This window comes from Aquarana catesbeiana, linkage group LG05, assembly GCF_042186555.1.
Source record: "Aquarana catesbeiana isolate 2022-GZ linkage group LG05, ASM4218655v1, whole genome shotgun sequence".
Lineage (NCBI taxonomy): Eukaryota > Metazoa > Chordata > Amphibia > Anura > Ranidae > Aquarana > Aquarana catesbeiana.
The window spans coordinates 97596314-97615476 of record NC_133328.1 but is presented as its reverse complement, the minus strand read 5'-3'; the positions used below and the strand labels follow the sequence as shown (position 1 = coordinate 97615476).

General features: G+C 46.2%; 1 protein-coding gene across 5 annotated transcripts in view; it reads right to left on the bottom strand.

Moving 5' to 3' along the window:
- XYLB (xylulokinase) overlaps window positions 1–19163 on the bottom strand; it is a 277360-nt gene that overhangs the window by 206712 nt on the left and 51485 nt on the right. For all 5 annotated transcript variants that reach the window (XM_073629999.1, XM_073630001.1, XM_073630000.1 and 2 more), the window contains 4 exons: window positions 15845–15910; window positions 13509–13581; window positions 5539–5657; window positions 2666–2747 (listed from right to left, as the gene is read on the bottom strand). In XM_073629999.1, the coding sequence (XP_073486100.1) occupies window positions 2666–2747; window positions 5539–5657; window positions 13509–13581; window positions 15845–15910 (340 nt within the window). The remainder of the gene's footprint in view (window positions 1–2665; window positions 2748–5538; window positions 5658–13508; window positions 13582–15844; window positions 15911–19163) is intronic.

Sequence of the window (19163 nt, the reverse complement as noted above, 5' to 3'; positions counted from 1 at the left end):
AATTGAGTGATCGGATTTTGTTGTCGGAAAATTTTATAGCCTGCTCTCAAACTTTGAGTGTCGGAAAATCCGATGGAAAATGTCCGATGGAGCCCACATACGGTCGGAATGTCCGACAACACGCTCCGATCGGACATTTTCCATCGGAAAATCCGACCGTGTGTACGGGGCATTATAGTTGCATTTTCATCAGCTGATTTAATCACTTACTGAGTAAGCAGATTCTTTATCTTTTAATTCTTGCCTATGCTCCAGTCTAAGGTGGTACCATGACCACTGCTCCAGTTTTTCTGTTTCATGGTGGCTCCTTTCTCTTGCAGCATCCTATGGAGTCACCTTTGCATGCAGGGACTAGAGTTGTATCTCCTTATACTGTGTGTCTCAAAAGAGACACACAACTCTATAGCCTAAGATGGCAAGGCACCCCCCTTTTCCTTCCTCCTCATACCTCTCTTCTCCGAGCTCAACGCCCGACTGGATTCAGCACTGTCCATTGGTAAAGTGTATGTTACCCTAAATATTTGTTTTTCTATGTGTGTGTTAACATATGTGTGTTTTATAAATCCTAGTCTTTATCATTTTCATGTACTTATTAAATTTAAAGGACCTGGTTGATCCTGCCAGTAGAGTTGGGCCAAACACTACTTCGGTTTGCACCAGAAATCGCAAAAGTTTGAACACGAACCCCAGTAAAGTTTGTGGAACCCGAATTTGAAAAATCAAAAGTCCCCGTTTTTTAAAAGGCTTATATGCAAGTTATTGGCCTTACAAAAGGGTATGGGGGCCTGGGTACTGCCCTGGGGGACATGTATCAATGCAAATTTTTTTTTAAAAAAATATCTTTTTTACAAAAGCAGTGTATGTATATAATGATGCTTAAATTGGAACAATAAAGATGAAAAATTCCTGTAAATATAGGGGGGGGGGGTTGGGGGGGTCCCTTAGTCTGCCTGTAAAGTTGCGCCTCTGTATCATGCATAGAACCTGCTGCAGCAAAACTGACATTCATAAAGAAAAAGAAATGACATTTAAATTGCCTCCAATACAAAAATGTAAAAACAAAAATGGTAGCCCTTTGAGTCTGGTGTGGATTTAAAGGGGAACACCTATACCAGACCCTTATCCGAGCATGTATCCTGGCAGGTCAGGAAAGGGGGGACAAGCAAGCGCTCTCCCTCCTTCTGAACCTTACCAGGCCACATGCCCTCAACATGGGGGGGTTGCTGTGGATGGGGACAAGGACCTCTTCCCGACAATCCTGGGCTGTGGTTGTAGGGGGTCTGCGGGCAGGGGGCTTATTGAAATATGGAAGCCCCCTTAACAAGTTGGCCCCCAGATTCTGGCCCCCTCCCTATGTGAATGAGTATGGGAATAAGAGAAAAAACATTTAGCCCACGATGAAGGTTAATCGCCAAATACCTGCTCTGTCATTTGACACTTCTTAAATAGGTAAGAGGAGGGCCACCTAGTGACCTCACCTGGTGGCACCACCTCCTTGTGACGTCACCAACCGGTGCATGCTGGGTCATTGAAATGCAACAGAGGCCTGCAGCACTGGAACCATTCCCCATTCCAAAATAGTTTGCCAGCGTCAATTACATTTTTTTAATAGAGGAACTTAACGCACCTTTAAAAAAAAAAAAAGTCAGATTTGCATCTTAAGTTACCCCCAGGACGATTCTGTCAATATTGTACTAATGAACTTACTTTCCTGGTTTAAATCCATAGTAGGATACAAACACACCATATTATTAATATTCTTAATCCCCGTAACGCTCGGTAGTTTTAGAAGTTTTTTTTTTTTTTAACCAACTTGTATAATTGGTTCCTTTTCTGATATTTCTGTTGAATTAGACAACACTTTTTGGAGAAGCAATAAGATCTATAACTGTATTGATTGCAGATAAAGGTCACATCTCTAAAAACACACCTAACAATCTAATATAAGAAGGCCAGTAAAATCAACAAAGTAATGAATTTGTTGTTTTATTGAGGTGGGACATATGGGTGACCTTATTACGCACAATAAGTATCTCCTCTTCATTTCCTACAATTTCTAGGTACTCTGTCTGTCTTTCCATCAATCTATATCACTCTCCTATGGCACGGCCTTATGCTATTCGTTATCTGAACATTAAAAATAAAAAAAACTGAAGTTGATTTTAAAAGCGTTGTCAAAGTGACCAGACCATTAAAGAAAAGTCTGGTCACCAAACGGACTGTGTTCTGTGGCAAAACTGTAACGCTCAGGACTGGATAGACAGAAATACAAATATTGCCTTATACTGTATGTGTTTTAACTGTGAATTTTGCTGCTGCTTGGAGTTTTAACTTTAACTGGTACCCAAAATAAATTTTTTACAGGCCAATAACTCTAAAAACTGGATACAAGTATGTTTGAATTTTTTTTAAGAGCTATCAGGCCTGAAATTTGACCTAAATATTCAAGTCTCTTCTGGATGATAGATATTCTCCACCTGTGTAAACTTATTGGATACTGTCAGCTAATATATTCATGGGCACCATAATTTATACCTACATGTCTCCAAAGATGGTAGGGTATGGTATTTTTACACTCTCCCTTATTTTCACAAAGGAACTGTATCCCTGGAGATCTGCCAATGATTAAGTATTATGAGCTGGCACATTTTAAAAAAATCCTCACCTGGATTATCCCCAGTGAATGCAACTACATGACAATCACAATTAAATCCGAATCGCTGGATGAAATATGTAGAAACCGTTCCCTGGAGGTAAAGAAAAATGCACCGAAAGTTATTGTGATATATATATATTGACATACAGTATATTTTGAATTTGAGAACACTTTAGGTAAAACAGCGCTTTTCAAATTGTGAAGTTGAACTGTTTCCTCTGGTCAGGTACACAAGAATGAAAGCCTATGAATTTGCCAGCTTTGGTCTCTAGCTAAATTCCATCCTACCCAGAGGTGTTTTGCCAATGAGGCCATTATTATTACCAATAATACAAAAAAAACGTGAGGCAGGGATAGAATGTACGTAAGGGCCCATTAGTGTCTCCAGATAGGGGAACCAAGCAACACCAACCGATTCCTAGTGCCCTGGTTTAACACCAAGTGTATAAGTATTTTTTGCTCACCAACTGTGGATGAAATGACGCAGTTTATACTTATTACACACTATATTCTGTTAATAATTGAAAAGAGTGCTACTTGTCACAGAAATTGCACTAACCTGCCCCACATCCCTATATTCTGTTGGTTTAAAAAATATTCCATTGACAGTGGTCTGTGGAAAAGTCCAGACTAATTGAGCATGGGGGGGAGGGGTAGAATTTTTTTTGTGTATGCAGAAGGTTTTGGATTTTTGTAATAAAGAGGAACCCCCCTGCATTTCTTTGGAAATTATCTGCTGGTCTACGTCACATGGGGGAGAGATTAATCATTATTCTCCCTGGGGTCTTTCCCAGGGAATATTGATTTGTGGACCTATGTAGTGCTGAGCTTGATATAATCACAGACTTGGCTTCACTGAACTCCCTCCTTGGCCACTGTGCTATACAGGACACAGTGCCATCACTTTCCATGGCAGCCATCTTTGCTAAGGGGAGTGGCCAAAATGCTCCATCTCCCTCCGACACAGCCCTGATCCCTCCTATTGGCTGACTAGGAGAAGTGAAATGAGAAACACACCCTCAGGCATACTGGGTACAGCAGCAAGATCTGAAGGCAGTTCTCAGGGAGTAGGAAGTTGGTGAACCTCCCACTGTCCATATGGCATCAAGTACATCAGTAGGTGTGACAGAGAGGGGTGTCGGTAGGACCCCCTTCCACCACCCTCAGGAGTGATTGAGTGGCTGTTCAGCCTCTCGAAACACGTCTGCTAAAGATGGAATCGCAGGCTGAAAACCTCCATACTGGAATGATGCCTGTAGCTGCAAGCATCATCCAGGTATAGCTACTTCAATCCAAGGACGTCCTATGGGTGGAAAGTAGTTTTAAAAATGAATAGGCACAATTGCTGTTTGCCTGTTCTATTATGAAAGTAGAAGTCCAGTCAAATATTATCTAAGCTTAAACTTGCTCCCCCCCCCATTCTAATCCCTATACTAACTACACTGTAAGGAAAGGTGTGTACTTACCGATTCTGTGGGCACGCTCTGGTCCTGTCACAAGAATGGCCCCCAGCGGTGGCTTCAGTGTAGAGAAGGGCCTGCCGACAACGTATGCCCCATCGTAAGTCTCTGGGTGACATCATCGCCCATGTATTGCAGTCGTTATCTTTAATCTCTCCTCTAGCTGCGGAGATCATGTGACCAGAGCGCCTTCAGAATAGGTAAGTATATACCAGTGCTCTAAATTTTTGGGGGGGCGCAAACAAACTGAAAAATTCTGAAAAAAAAACATCTATTGTAGCCTCACTGTGCCCATCAAACACAGCCACTGTGCCCATCAAACACAGCCACTGTGCCCATCAAACACAGCTACTGTGCCCATCAAACACAGCTACTGTGCCCATCAAACACAGTCACTGTGCCCATCAAACACAGCCACTGTGCCCATCAAACACAGCCACTGTGCCCATCAAACGCTGCCACTGTGCCCATCAAACGCTGCCACTGTGCCCATCAAACGCTGCCACTGTGCCCCATCCAATGCTGCCACTGTGCCCATCCAATGGTGCCGCTGTCCCCCATGAAATGCTGCCACTGTGCCCCATCAAATGCTGCCACTGTGCCCAGTTAAATGCTGCCACTGTGCCCCATTAAATGCTGCCATTGTGCCCATCAAATAGTCCCACTTTGCCCCATCAAATGCTGCCACTGTGTCCATCAAATAATGCCACTGTGCCCCTTAAAATGCTGCCACTGTGCCCATCAAATAGTGCCACTGTGCCCCATCAAATGCTGCCACTGTGCCCATAAAATGCTGTCACTGTGCCCCGCTTGCCGTCTGCCCGGCACTTACCCTGTCTCGGTGGCAGGTCAGGCATGCGGGTGACGGCGGCGAGCGGTAGGACCTTGCAGTGGGTCAGACAGCGGCTCCTGTGTCCTCCGTGCGTCTCCTTCCCTCCTCCTGATAGCTGTCCAATCGTAGCTCCAGTCCTTTCAGCCAATCAGGTGACGGGTAACAGACTCACGCACCTGATTGGCTGAGAAGCGGTTCAGTGTTGGGAAAGCGAACATTTATTCGCTTTTCTAACACACCTGGGTGAACTGTGAGCGCAATGCTTTGTGCTTTGAGGGGGGTGGCTGGAGAGAGGGGGCGGGGCCCGTGCGCCCTAATGGAAGCACTGCCACTGGTATGTACCTTTCCTTCACAGAGTAGTTAGCGTAGGGATTTCAGCTGAGGTGGGAGCAAGTTTAAGCATAGATTGTATTTGACTGGACTTGCACATTAAATACACACCCCTTGCACAGCCATTCACTGGGAGGATAAGTGTATTGCTGTCCCCCCCCCCCACACACACACACCTCTCTAAACCCCTCATGCAGCTTGTTTTACAATATATACACATATACTTTCATCTGGGCTTGGGGAGGAAGGTGCAAACCCACCAGTACAGTGCTTGATGAAACAACTGGCCCTAGCTTCTCTCTGAGGCCGGGTGCACAGGCTTCAAGACACTTCTCATTCCAAATCTTGTCATGAATGTCTAATAAATTCATTCCAGAACCTGAAAAAAACAGAGGCACATTTAATTAGAGAGTAGCAGAATGAGAGAGTAAACGGAATTTACAGCAATAATAAACTCTGGTTTAAAAAAAAAACATTTTACTCAAGTGATAAGTTTGGAGTTAAAATGATGTTAAAGGTTCGTTTTTTTTAAATAACAAACATGTTATACTTATCTCACTCTGTGCAAGGGTTTTGCACAGAGTGGTCCCAATCCTCCTCTTCTGGGGTCCCCCAGTGGCTCTCCTGGCTCCTCCTCTTCATCGGGTGGCCCCTCGGAGACCCGCATTCCACCCGCATGGCCCCTCGGACACCCGTGCAGGCGTGCTCCTGAGTCCTGCTGCTGCGTCCATTGACAAAGACAGCAGGACTCGGCCCCGCCCCCCAGCTCACGTATCACTGGATTTGATTGACAGCAGCAGGAGCCAATAGTTGGACTGCTATCAATCTATCCAATGAGGACCCGAGGCAGCAGCTGGAGCTGCTGTGCTTGTCCTCGCCGATGGAACGATCGGATTCAGGTAAGTAAAAGAAGGACTCTGGGGGGCTGCTGCACTACAGAAGGTTTTTCATCTGAATGCATAGAATTCATTAAGGTGAAAAACCTTGAGGGTTTACAACCTCTTTAAAGTACAGAACAGAGTGGAGATGGATTTGAATACCTGTTATTATGAGTTATTAATGCTGTCTGTGCCCCTGTTAGTACGATTCACCCTCTACTTGTCATGTTTACCATTATCATTAAAAAGTCAAAGTAAAAGAAAACCCCAAATTTTGGGCTGTCCCCAGAACAGTAATAGAGGGGAATCTTCCAATGGGGACACTGGTTCTGGTGACCTGGAGGTCTCCAAGGGATTCCCTTAATTTGCAGGGATTTCCTGTCACTTCCTGTTTTGGCTATGGGACAGGAAGTGAAGGGAAGTCTCCACAATGGGACACAGATGGTATAACCCTCCCTTACTCTATCCAAAATGAAAAAAAAAAAAGTTTTGTCTATACTTCTACTTTAACAAAAAAAACAAACACACATTTTCCCCTCTATGCTGCAGCTGTCCCACATCGGTTCTTAGCCCAAGAACTGATTGACTGTCAGTCACCACTCTCACTGTCACTGGAATGGGGTGTGGGGGGATGAAGGGAAGGGCAGCTGGCTCTATAGATAGATATATAGATAGATATATGATAGATAACTATCATCTGATCACTGAGAGCTAAGACCAGATGTCAATCGAGTAGCTGGGTGGATCCTGACAATAAGGTCAAGATTCTTCCAGAGCCTGGAGTGGCATGTGTGGTTCAGGAGCCACTAACAGGCTATATTTTAAGTATTACCTTGGGGAGATGCAGACCAGAATACTGCAATCACTGAGCAGCAAATGATATCACCTGTGATGTATTTCAGTTATCTTTCAAACATGGCCTGTTAGTGGGCCCTGAGGACAGGAAGAACCACTGACAAGATGTTACAAGGAGGTAGAAAAATAGAGTAAGAAATTATTTAATGAAAAATCATTCACAGGCTCATTTAGTAGACATCTAGGGCCTTTAAGTAGTGGATGTGTACGGATTGTTTTGGAAGAATAAGGATAATGTTTAGTGTCACTTAAATTTTCCTATAATCAAGTAGAGGAATCTCGGTGGTCTCTTGTCATCATAAAACACCCCTACATAAGAAAACTTGTAATAAGCTTGTAGCATTACATATAATAATACCAGCCTTTTACAACCAGGGTGCCCAGACACCCTGAGATGCCTTGAGGTTTCTTTAGGGGTGCCTTGACAAAATGCCTAAAAATGGCCCCAAACTTGTATACAAGTCAGCAGATGGCCATTACACAAGATGGCACCATTACGACCTGCGTCCTAACAACCAATAACCCCCCCTGCCCCCCACTGTCAGTGCTCGGGTTACTATAGTAAGAGTGATGAAGAAAAACTGTGGGAGAAGAGAAACATTGGGATACTAGTCAGTTCCAGTGTGCAAAAGTGTATTGGATTTGGAAGCATAAATCACCTCTAACATTGGGTGTCCTACGTGTGTGGATGTTGATGTATTATGTAAAAATATTAGAATAGTTGTTTACATTTTAGAATTAGATGCCTCTAGACCAGGGGTCTCAAAGTACTGGCCCGCGGACCGGTTACAAACGGCCCGCAGGCAGGGCCGATCCTAGGCGGGTGTGACATGTGGCAGTATGCAGCGGCTGGGAGCTTTCTCTCTCCGTCTCCTCTCCCCCGCATGCTGCTGCAGCCCAGCGCACATAGGAGAGCAGAGAGGTGGGAGGATCCACCCATCACCCCGCCCACCTAGTTCTATCGAGAAGTGCCCGCTATCGAATAGTGCGTACGTAATACCACAACAGCTGATTTTATGATCAGCTGGTGTGTCGGCAAGACGGGGCCTGCGCACAATAGCTGACTGAAGACATTTTTCAGGCAGGTTGTGCCGAGGCACGTTCATGTAGGTGAGGGGCGGAATTTAACATGAAGGGGGCGGATGTTGTTATTGATGGCCAGTGCTGATCTAACATGAAGGGGGCGGATGTTTTCAAGGATCGCCACTGCTGCAAAGATGGGGGCAGAATTTTAAAAATTTAGCTAGCTACACAGGCCCTCCAGGAAGAATAGCAGATAAAGATTTGTTTAGCAGATTTGTTCGGGCATCGTTAAAAATTCTGCCCCCATCTTTGCAGCACTGGCCATCATTGAAAACATCTGCGCCCTTCATGTTACATGAACACTCCTTGGCAGCGCAAGGCTCAATCTGACTGAAAAATTTCTTCAGTCGGCTATTGTGCGCAGGCGCCGTCCCGCCGACACACCAGCTGATCGTAAAATCAGCTGTTGTGCTGTTACGTACGGCGCATGCGCAGTTAGTCCCAGGTACTATTCGATAGTAGGCACTTCTCGACAGAACACTGGCCCGGATCAAGGGTCCTGCTGCCACCTCACGGCAGAAGATTGTGGCGTTCTCGGGGTACCCTGCCACTAGGCCTGTGTTGAAGCCAGGACCTGACAGGAGTAGAGGACTCAGGAGGCAGAAGATCAGGCCACCAGGTGACTCCCAGGAGGAGAGGTAATTGGCCCATCACACTGAGGCTGAGTATTTGTGGAGTGAGGGGGAGGGTATTTGTGGAGTGTAGGGGGTAATGCTAGGTGTTAATTGTGTGTCCGATGACACCAATGCTGGGGGTTAATAGTGCGTCCGCTGATACCAGTGCTGGGGGTTAATAGTGCGTCCGCTGATACCAGTGCTGGGGGTTAATAATGTGTTTGCCGACACCAGTGCTGGGGGTTAATAGTGCGTCCACTGACACCAGTGCTGGGGGTTAATAGTGCGTCTGCTGACACCAGTGCTGGGGGGTTAATAGTGCGTCCACTGACACCAGTGCTGGGGGTTAATAGTGCGTCTGCTGACACCAGTGCTGGGGTTAATAGTGCGTCCGCTGACACCAGTGCTGGGGGTTAATAGTGCGTCCGCTGACACCAGTGCTGGGGTTAATAGTGCGTCCGCTGACACCAGTGCTGGGGGTTAATAGTGTGTCCGCTGACACCAGTGCTGGGGGTTAATAGTGTGTCCGCTGACACCAGTGCTGGGGGTTAATAGTGCGTCCGCTGACACCAGTGCTGGGGGTTAATAGTGTGTCCGCTGACACCAGTGCTGGGGGTTAATAGTGCATCCGCTGACACCAGTGCTGGGGGTTATTAGTGTGTCCGCTGACACCAGTGCTGGGTTTAATAGTGTGTCCGCTGACACCAATGCTGGGGGTTAATAGTGTGTCTGCTGACACCAATGCTGGAGGTTAATAGTGTGTCTGCTGACACCAATGCTGGGGGTTAATAGTGCGTCCGCTGACACCAGTGCTGGGGGTTAATGGTGCATCCGCTGATACCAGTGCTCGGGGTTAATAGTGTGTCCACTGACACCAATGCTGGGGGTTAATATTGCGTCCACTGACACCAGTGCTGGGGGTTAATAGTGCGTCCACTGACACCAGTGCTGGGGGTTAATAGTGCGTCCGCTGACACCAGTGCTGGGGGTTAATAGTGCGTCCGCTGACATCAGTGCTGGGGGTTAATAGTGTGTCCGCTAACACCAGTGCTGGGGGTTAATAGTGCGTCCACTGACACCAATGCTGGGGGTTAACAGTGTGTCCACTGACACCAATGCTGGGGGTTAATAGTGCGTCCACTGACACCAGTGCTGGGGGTTAATAGTGCGTCCACTGTCACCAATGCTGGGGGTTAATAGTGTGTTGTGTCCACTGACACCAGTGCTGGGGGTTAATATTGCGTCCACTGACACCAGTGCTGGGGGTTAATAGTGCGTCTGCTGACACCAGTGCTGGGGGTTAATAGTGCGTCCGCTGACACCAGTGCTGGGGGTTAATAGTGCGTCCACTGACACCAGTGCTGGGGGGTTAATAGTGCGTCTGCTGACACCAGTGCTGGGGGTTAATAGTGCGTCCGCTGACACCAGTGCTGGGGGTTAATAGTGCGTCCGCTGACACCAATGCTGGGGTTTAACAGTGCGTCCAATGACACCAGTGCTGGGGGTTAATAGTGCGTCTGATGACACCATTGCTGGGGGTTAATAGTGCGTCTGCTGACACCAGTGCTGGGGGGTTAATAGTGCATCTGCTGACACCAGTGCTGGGGGTTAATAGTGCATCTGCTGACACCAGTGCTGGGAGGTTAATAGTGCGTCTGCTGACACCAGTGCTGGGGGGTTAATAGTGCATCTGCTGACACCAGTGCTGGGGGGTTAATAGTGCGTCTGTTGACACCAGTGCTGGGGGTTAATAGTGCGTCCGCTGACACCAGTGCTGGGGGTTAATAGTGCGTCCGCTGACACCAATGCTGGGGGTTAACAGTGCGTCCACTGACACCAATGCTGGGGGTTAACAGTGCGTCCAATGACACCAGTGCTGGGGGTTAATAGTGCGTCTGATGACACCATTGCTGGGGGTTAATAGTGCGTCCACTGACACCAGTGCTGTGGGGTAATATTGTGTCTACTGACACCAGTGCTGGGGGTTAATAGTGCATCTGCTGACACCAGTGCTGGGGGGTTAATAGTGCGTCTGCTGACACCAGTGCTGGGGGTTAATAGTGCATCTGCTGACACCAGTGCTGGGGGGTTAATAGTGCGTCTGCTGACACCAGTGCTGGGGGTTAATAGTGCATCTGCTGACACCAGTGCTGGGGGGTTAATAGTGCGTCTGCTGACACCAGTGCTGGGGTTAATAGTGCGTCCGCTGACACCAGTGCTGGGGGTTAATAGTGCGTCCGCTGACACCAGTGCTGGGGTTAATAGTGCGTCCGCTGACACCAGTCCTGGGTGTTAATAGTGTGTCCACTGACACCAGTGCTGGGGGTTAATGGTGCGTCCGCTGATACCAGTGCTGGGGGTTAATAGTGCGTCCGCTGATACCAGTGCTGGGGGTTAATAGTGCGTCCGCTGACACCAATGCTGGGGGAAAGGAAAGTTTGCATGCGGCCCCATTGGATGTGAAAACTTGTCCTGTGGCCCTCATGTAATTTGAGAATGAGACCCCTGCTCTAGATTGTCCATAATTTTAAAGGGTGCTGGGGGTTAATAGTGCGTCCACTGACACCAGTGCTGAGGTTAATAGTGTGTCTGCTGTCACCAATGCTGGGGGTTAGTAGTGCGTCCGCTGACACCAGTGCTGGGGGTTAATAGTGTGTCCGCTGACATCAGTGCTGGGGGTTAATAGTGTGTCCGCTGACATCAGTGCTGGGGGTTAATAGTGCATCCACTGATACCAGTGCTGGGGTTAATAGTGCGTCCGCTGACACCAGTGCTGGGGGTTAATGGTGCGTCCGCTGACACCAGTGCTGGGGGATAATGGTGCGTCCACTGACACCAGTGCTGGGGGTTAATAGTGCGTCCACTGACACCAATGCTGGGGGTTAACAGTGCGTCCACTGACACCAATGCTGGGGGTTAATAGTGCATCCACTGACACCAGTGCTGGGGGTTAATAGTGCGTCCGCTGACACCAGTGCTGGGGGTTAACAGTGCGTCCAATGACACCAGTGCTGGGGGTTAATAGTGCCTCCGATGACACCATTGCTGGGGGTTAATAGTGCGTCCACTGACACCAGTGCTGTGGGGTAATATTGTGTCTACTGACACCAGTGCTGGGGGTTAATAGTGCATCTGCTGACACCAGTGCTGGGGGGTTAATAGTGCGTCTGCTGACACCAGTGCTGGGGGGTTAATAGTGCTTCTGCTGACACCAGTGCTGGGGGGTTAATAGTGCGTCTGCTGACACCAGTGCTGGGGGTTAATAGTGCATCCGCTGACACCAGTGCTGGGGGTTAATAGTGCGTCCACTGACACCAGTGCTGTGGGGTAATATTGTGTCTACTGACACCAGTGCTGGGGGTTAATAGTGCATCTGCTGACACCAGTGCTGGGGGGTTAATAGTGCGTCTGCTGACACCAGTGCTGGGGGGTTAATAGTGCATCTGCTGACACCAGTGCTGGGGGGGTTAATAGTGCGTCTGCTGACACCAGTGCTGGGGGTTAATAGTGCGTCCGCTGACACCAGTGCTGGGGGTTAATAGTGCATCCACTGACACCAGTGCTGGGGTTAATAGTGTGTCCACTGACACCAATGCTGGGGGTTAATAGTGCGTCCGCTGACACCAGTGCTGGGGGTTAATAGTGCGTCCGCTGACACCAGTGCTGGGGGATAATGGTGCGTCCACTGACACCAGTGCTGGGGGTTAATAGTGCGTCCACTGACACCAATGCTGGGGGTTAACAGTGCGTCCACTGACACCTATGCTGGGGTTAATAGTGCATCCACTGACACCAGTGCTGGGGGTTAATAGTGCGTCCGCTGACACCAATGCTGGGGTTAACAGTGCGTCCACTGACACCAATGCTGGGGGTTAACAGTGCGTCCAATGACACCAGTGCTGGGGGTTAATAGTGCGTCCGATGACACCATTGCTGGGGGTTAATAGTGCGTCCACTGACACCAGTGCTGTGGGGTAATATTGTGTCTACTGACACCAGTGCTGGGGGTTAATAGTGCATCTGCTGACACCAGTGCTGGGGGGTTAATAGTGCGTCTGCTGACACCAGTGCTGGGGGTTAATAGTGCATCTGCTTGCTCCAGTGCTGGGGGGTTAATAGTGCGTCTGCTGACACCAGTGCTGGGGTTAATAGTGCGTCCGCTGACACCAGTGCTGGGGGTTAATAGTGCGTCCACTGACACCAGTGCTGTGGGGTAATATTGTGTCTACTGACACCAGTGCTGGGGGTTAATAGTGCATCTGCTGACACCAGTGCTGGGGGGTTAATAGTGCGTCTGCTGACACCAGTGCTGGGGGTTAATAGTGCGTCCGCTGATACCAGTGCTGGGGGTTAATAGTGCGTCCGCTGACACCAATGCTGGGGGAAAGGAAAGTTTGCATGCGACCCCATTGGATGTGAAAACTTGTCCTGTGGCCCTCATGTAATTTGAGTATGAGACCCCTGCTCTAGATTGTCCATAATTTTAAAGGGTGCCTTGACTGAAAAAAGGTTGGGAAACACTGATCTATACTATGTTTGGTTAAAGTGTTACTAAAGGTAATTTTTTTTTGTTAAAATACTATACATGTTTATTTTCATTTTTTTTTTTGTGCCTCCTGAGCTGTGTCTATGGAGCTGCGCTCGTGAAGCGCGTGCGTGTTAAAAGGAAGAGGTTTAGCCCAGTCTTAACAATTTTTCTTTAAGTTTGTCCTAAACATATATCATCTTCTCCATTCATAAATCTTACCAAACCCAATTTAAAAAAGACTTCTGGCTATAGTAGAAAGAAAAGTAATTTACCGTCACTGTAATCAATAGGAGCGTAATCCCCAATAAATAGGGATGCTGCAAAACTGCTGACCAGAGATATTCTCTGCAAAAAAGAAAGGTTTTATTTATTATCATAATATAAAATGAATAATCCCTGAAGTAAGAATCATGAACACTGTTATAAGAAAAAATAGAAGAAAAGAAAGGGGAAGGGGTATTCTTGAGGCAGCAAAATAGATTCAAATTGGTATTTCAACCTCTAAGTTGTTTTTTTTTATAATGTACACTTATCCTGCTTACCTAGTCCCCACTCTCCCAATAAAAAGGTTCATATCCCCCCCCCACCCACACACACACACACCTAAATATAAACTAGATGCTAGATATATACTTACCTGCATATGATTGCTGCAGCTTTTACAATGTTTACAGGCTGTGACCAAAATCATCCTTGTCCCTGGGCAGAGGATCTTATAGACCACTATAGACCTGTCCTAAGAGGCTAGAGATGCTTGAAAAATGACCTGTGTTCCCCTATTTCTACCTGCCACGAGTGCCATTCACAGCATACTTATGAATAGGCCATTCTTTACACCTATTGAACAGTAATATGTAAATTGCTTTCATCTTACAGGGTGGTTGAACAGAAGTTGATCGGTAGATTGACTTCTGTTCATTCTCAGTGGCCACACATGGATCGATATTTGGCTGCTCACTGCTGAACTGGTCGAATTTCAATCCATGTATGGCCGGCTTAAAGAGGAGCTTCAGTCTCACCCCAAAAAATTAAAAGTCAGCAGCTACAAATACTGTAGCTGCTGACTTTTAATATAAGGACACTTATCTGTCCAGGGATCCAGCGATGTCCTCACGTGAGCCCGTTATTTACTGGGCTTTTGGTCCAGGTGCCGGCATCTTAACTAAGGGAAACCACGAGCCGTGCTGCGCTTTATTAATAGTCCCACATTCTTCTGGGACCTGTGATGTGTCCCAGAAGGCTGGGGGTGAAGAAGGGGGGAGGGTGTAATTCCGCTCAGAAAGCCTAGGTAAACATGGGTACAAACCATCCACCCCACCCCCCCACCCCCCAAAAAAGTGCCAAATGTGGCAAAGGAGGGGGAGGAAGCAAATAAGTGGAACTTCCCCTTTTGGGTGAAGTTCTGTTTTAAGACAGCCAGGCAAGTAGAATTTTCAGAAGGCCAGAAATGACAGCCCTAGGGTTGCCACCTTTTCTCCAAGCCAAACCCGAACACTTTAGCAGTGCACCGTGCAGGGCAACTTTTTTTTCTTTTTGTAGTATACACTGTAGGATTACAAAAGACCTGGGACACCTTTGGGTGCCCCATGGAGAGTAGTAATGTGACACTCATAGCACGGCGAACAGTGGGTGTGGCCACATTGCTTTTGCTGATATCATCGGCCTGCCCCCCAGTAATGCCAAACCTGCCCTCAGACAGCCGTCCACAGCTCCCGGACAGCAGCAGATTTGTGTGTGTCTCACAATCTCGGTTACTTGGGGAGCCACAGCCGGTCAGAATAATGTGTCCGGGTTTCAGGCGGACTGAAACCCAGACATATGATTCAAAACCCAGACTGTCCGGGTGAATCCATATATCTAAATGCTGGTTTTCTTTAACTGCAATACAAACATGCAGATGTGAATGAGATCTAAGGTGTAATGTGTTACTAAATAAATTTGTTTAACTGTTGCCGCTCACGTAAAACACATATCTGCAGCAGCAAAAGGGTGGGCTTAAACAACCACACTCCTCACATTTGTGTCACTGGGTGGACTATGCTTCTGGGCACAAAGATCTGAGCTGAGCAGGCTTTTGGTTGCCAGTAACACCAGGCTAAACAAATATTTTTCCGTTTTCTTAACTGCTATGACATTTCTTGTGATTGGTCAACTCAACAAGAGGCATGTGAAGTCTTACCTAGCTCTTTGTGTTTTTTTGTGTATTTCTTCTTGAGCTGTGCAGTAATCCTGCATGAAACCTTGCTTTGCCTCTGTGCAGGAGTTTGCTGTAGTAAAGACTACTCATTGCTCCTCTTTCTCCTTGTGTAGGGTGGCTGGTCCTGTATCCACCCCTCCTGTAGTATCATGCAGAGAGCGTGTCCTGGATGGAGCCTTCTGGGTCCCCTCCCCACAGCTCTGCTCTTTTATACAGACTGTGTGCAGCACAGTGATGATGTCACTGCGACTTGCAACATAAGGTAATAGCTAGGTTTACACAGGCATTTGGTGCACACAAAGTGGATTTGTATCTTTTGTGACTATTGAGGAATTTATTTCAATGAACATTTCTCTGCCTGGAGCTCAGCTTTAAGTTTATACTACAGGATAAAAATAAATGTCGGCTAACCTCAGTTTTATAGTAAGCTTCTGGTTTCTGTTTGTAAATCTTGGCAATCTGATTTCCTGTGAAACGCTGAAACATAGCAAAAAAAAAAAAAAAATGTAAAAAAAAAACAGGCCAGTACATAAGACATATATACAGCAGAAAAGTCCAATACAGCATTTAAAAAAAAAAAGGCATCAACATGTCTTGCTTCCATTACAAATCCCAAAACAAACGGTTTATTCCCCATTTTAACATAGTGAGCTGAGTCGTGCGTATGTCCAGAAAATGTGCAACATTCCCAGATAACTTTCTCTGTCTATCCACTAGGTGGCAGACTTTGATTTGTTTATTTCTACAGTCCTAAAGTTTGCAGAACAATTGGGTTTCGTTTAGTTTTATATCTTCAGCTTAATTTTAGCCTATTGCTATTTTAAGTTCTGTTCATAATTCACACTATAACTTTAGCACAGGATCAGTAATTTTCCTCTTACTTTGAATGATTATATACATATATTATTACTGATAAGACTGCTTTTGCACTGCTCCATTGAAAAAACGTATCAAAAACGCATGCATTTTCAGCGTATTACAAGTGCTTTTTCTGGTTGCCTGACTCCCATCATGCACCTGTGAAACACGGACATGTGACTCAAAGAACGCGTCAAAAACACAACAGCAGTGTGTTTTTAATGCATTTTTGACACATTTTCTATTTATTTCAATAAGGCGCTACGTTTTTAGTGCAGTTTTGAAAAGCTCACCAAAAATGCAGCAAACAGGAGTTTTTAAAATGCAACTGAAAAGCAACTAACCTGACTGAGTTCCAAAGGACTTAAATAGATGCATTTTTCTTTTGCTTTTTTTTAACTGAAAAACTGATCAAAACCTGATCAGTGTGAAAGGGTCCTAATAATAATAAACTTTGAAATGTAGATCTGTGAAAGAGAGTCACAAAGAATCCAATCAGCTAGGATCCAACCTGAATGTTTGGGTTTGAAAATTTTGGAAGTGGATTTACAACCAATGTGGCACAGATGTAGCAAAGATTAACCACTTAAGCCCCAGACCATTTGGCTGGCAAAAGACCAGAGTGTTTTTTGCGATTCGGCACTGCATTGCTTTAACTGACAATTGCGCGGTCATGCGACGTGGCTCCCAAACAAAATTGATGTCCCTTTTTCCTCACAAATAGAGCTTTCTTTTGGTGGCATTTGATCACCTCTGGGTTTTTTATTTTTTGCGCTATAAACAAAAACATAGCGACAATTTTGAAAAAAACCCATTATTGTTTACTTTTTGCTATAATAAATATCCCTAAAAATATATAAAAAAACATTTTTTTTCCTCAGTTTAGGCCAATATGTATTCTTCTACATATTTTTGGTAAAAAAAAATCACAATAAGGGTTTATCGATTGGTTTGCGCAAAAGTTATAGCGTCTACAAAATAGGGGATAGTTTTATGGCATTTTTATTGATATTTTTTTTTTTACTAGTAATGGCGGCGATCAGCGATTTTTATCATGACTGCGACATTATGGCGGACATATCGGACACTTTTGGCGCTATTTTGGGACCATTCACAGTTATACAGCGATCAGTGCGATTAAAAATGCATTGATTACTGTGTAAATGTGACTGGCAGTGAAGGGGTTAACCACTAGGTGGCGCTGTAGGGGTTAAGTGTGTCCTAGGGAGTGATTCTAACTGTGGGGGGGATGGGCTACGTGTGACACGACACTGATCACCACTCCCGATTACAGGGAGCTGTGATCAGTGTCAGTGTCACTAGGCAGAACAGGGAAAAGCTTGTTTACATCAGCATTTCGCCATTCTTCCTCTCCGTGAGACGATCACGGGTATCCCCGCTCACAACGAGTCAGCGGGACCCGCGATCACACTCACGGAGGTCGCAGTGGGCGGGCAAACCGCTTCTTAAAGGGAACGTACAGGTACGTTAATCTGCCTGTACGTGCCCTTCTGCCAACGTATATCGGCGTGAGCCAGTCGGCAAACGGTTAAAGTGATTGTAAGTGTTTTTTGGGGTTTTTTTAACAAACATATCATACTTACCCCCACTGTGCAGCTCGTTTTGCACAGAGTGGCCCCGAATATCCTCTTCTGGCTCCTCCCCACAGCAAATAACCCCCCTAGGAGAAGCACTCTTCCCAGGGGGTTACCTTGCTGGCACGCTCCTGAGTCCTGCTGCTGCGTCCATAGACACGAATGCCGGACTCGGCCCCGCCCCCCCGGTGCCCGCATCATTGGATCTGATTGACAGCAGTGGGAGCCAATGGCTGCGCTGCTATCAATATATCCAATCAGGATACGAGACACGGGCCGGAGCTGGTGTGCTCATTCCTGTCATGCAAATTTCGGGGCTCAGGTAAGTATAAGGGGGGCTCGGGGGCACTGCTGCATTAAAAAATGATTTTCACCTTAATGCATAGAATGCATTAAGGTGAAAAACAGCGAAAGTTTACAACCCTTTTAAGCTGGCCTTAGATGGATGTAATTTTCCAATGAAAATTTTATGAAAAAAATGTATACAAAAATTCTCACAGCATTAGTTTGTTGTTCAAAAGATTTAGCTTGTTTTTAACATTTGATTTTGGAATGAATAACTGTTAGAACTTTGTTTACTGGATACAAATTTTCCATTCTGCTCTTTCTAATTTTCCCATCACTGAGGTCAAAAACGAACACTGATTTGACCCACTAATGACCAGAAAAAACAAACTTTCTTAGAACCTTAATTCTTATGCCGCGTACACACGAGCGGACTTTACGGCAGACTTTGTCCGGTGTACTTTTCAACGGACTTTCCGAATGAACGGACTTGCCTACACACAATCAACCAAAGTCCGACGGATTCGTACGAGATGACGTATGACCGGACTAAAACAAGGAAGTTCTTAGCCAGTAGCCAATAGCTGCCCTAGCATCGGTTTTTGTCCGTCGGACTAGCATACAGACGAGCGGACTTTTCGACCGGACTCGAGTCCATCGGACAGATTTGAAACATGTTTCAAATCTAAGTCCGTCAAACAATTGTTTGAGAAAACAAAGTCCGCTGGAGCCCACACACGATCGAATTGTCCGACGCAATCCGGTACGCCGGACCAAGTATGCTGTAAAGTCTGATCACGTGTACGCGGCATTAGAATTCCACCCATCTATGGCCAGCTTTTGGGGAATTGAATAAAAATGACCAATATTCAACCAAACAATAGAACATAAAAACAGTTTCCCCAGCTGGTGTCCAGGATCTAATTTAAAAAATGCGTGCATTGGCAAGGGTTCAGTGATGGGTTGAACTGCATTGATTGCAATGGGTACTT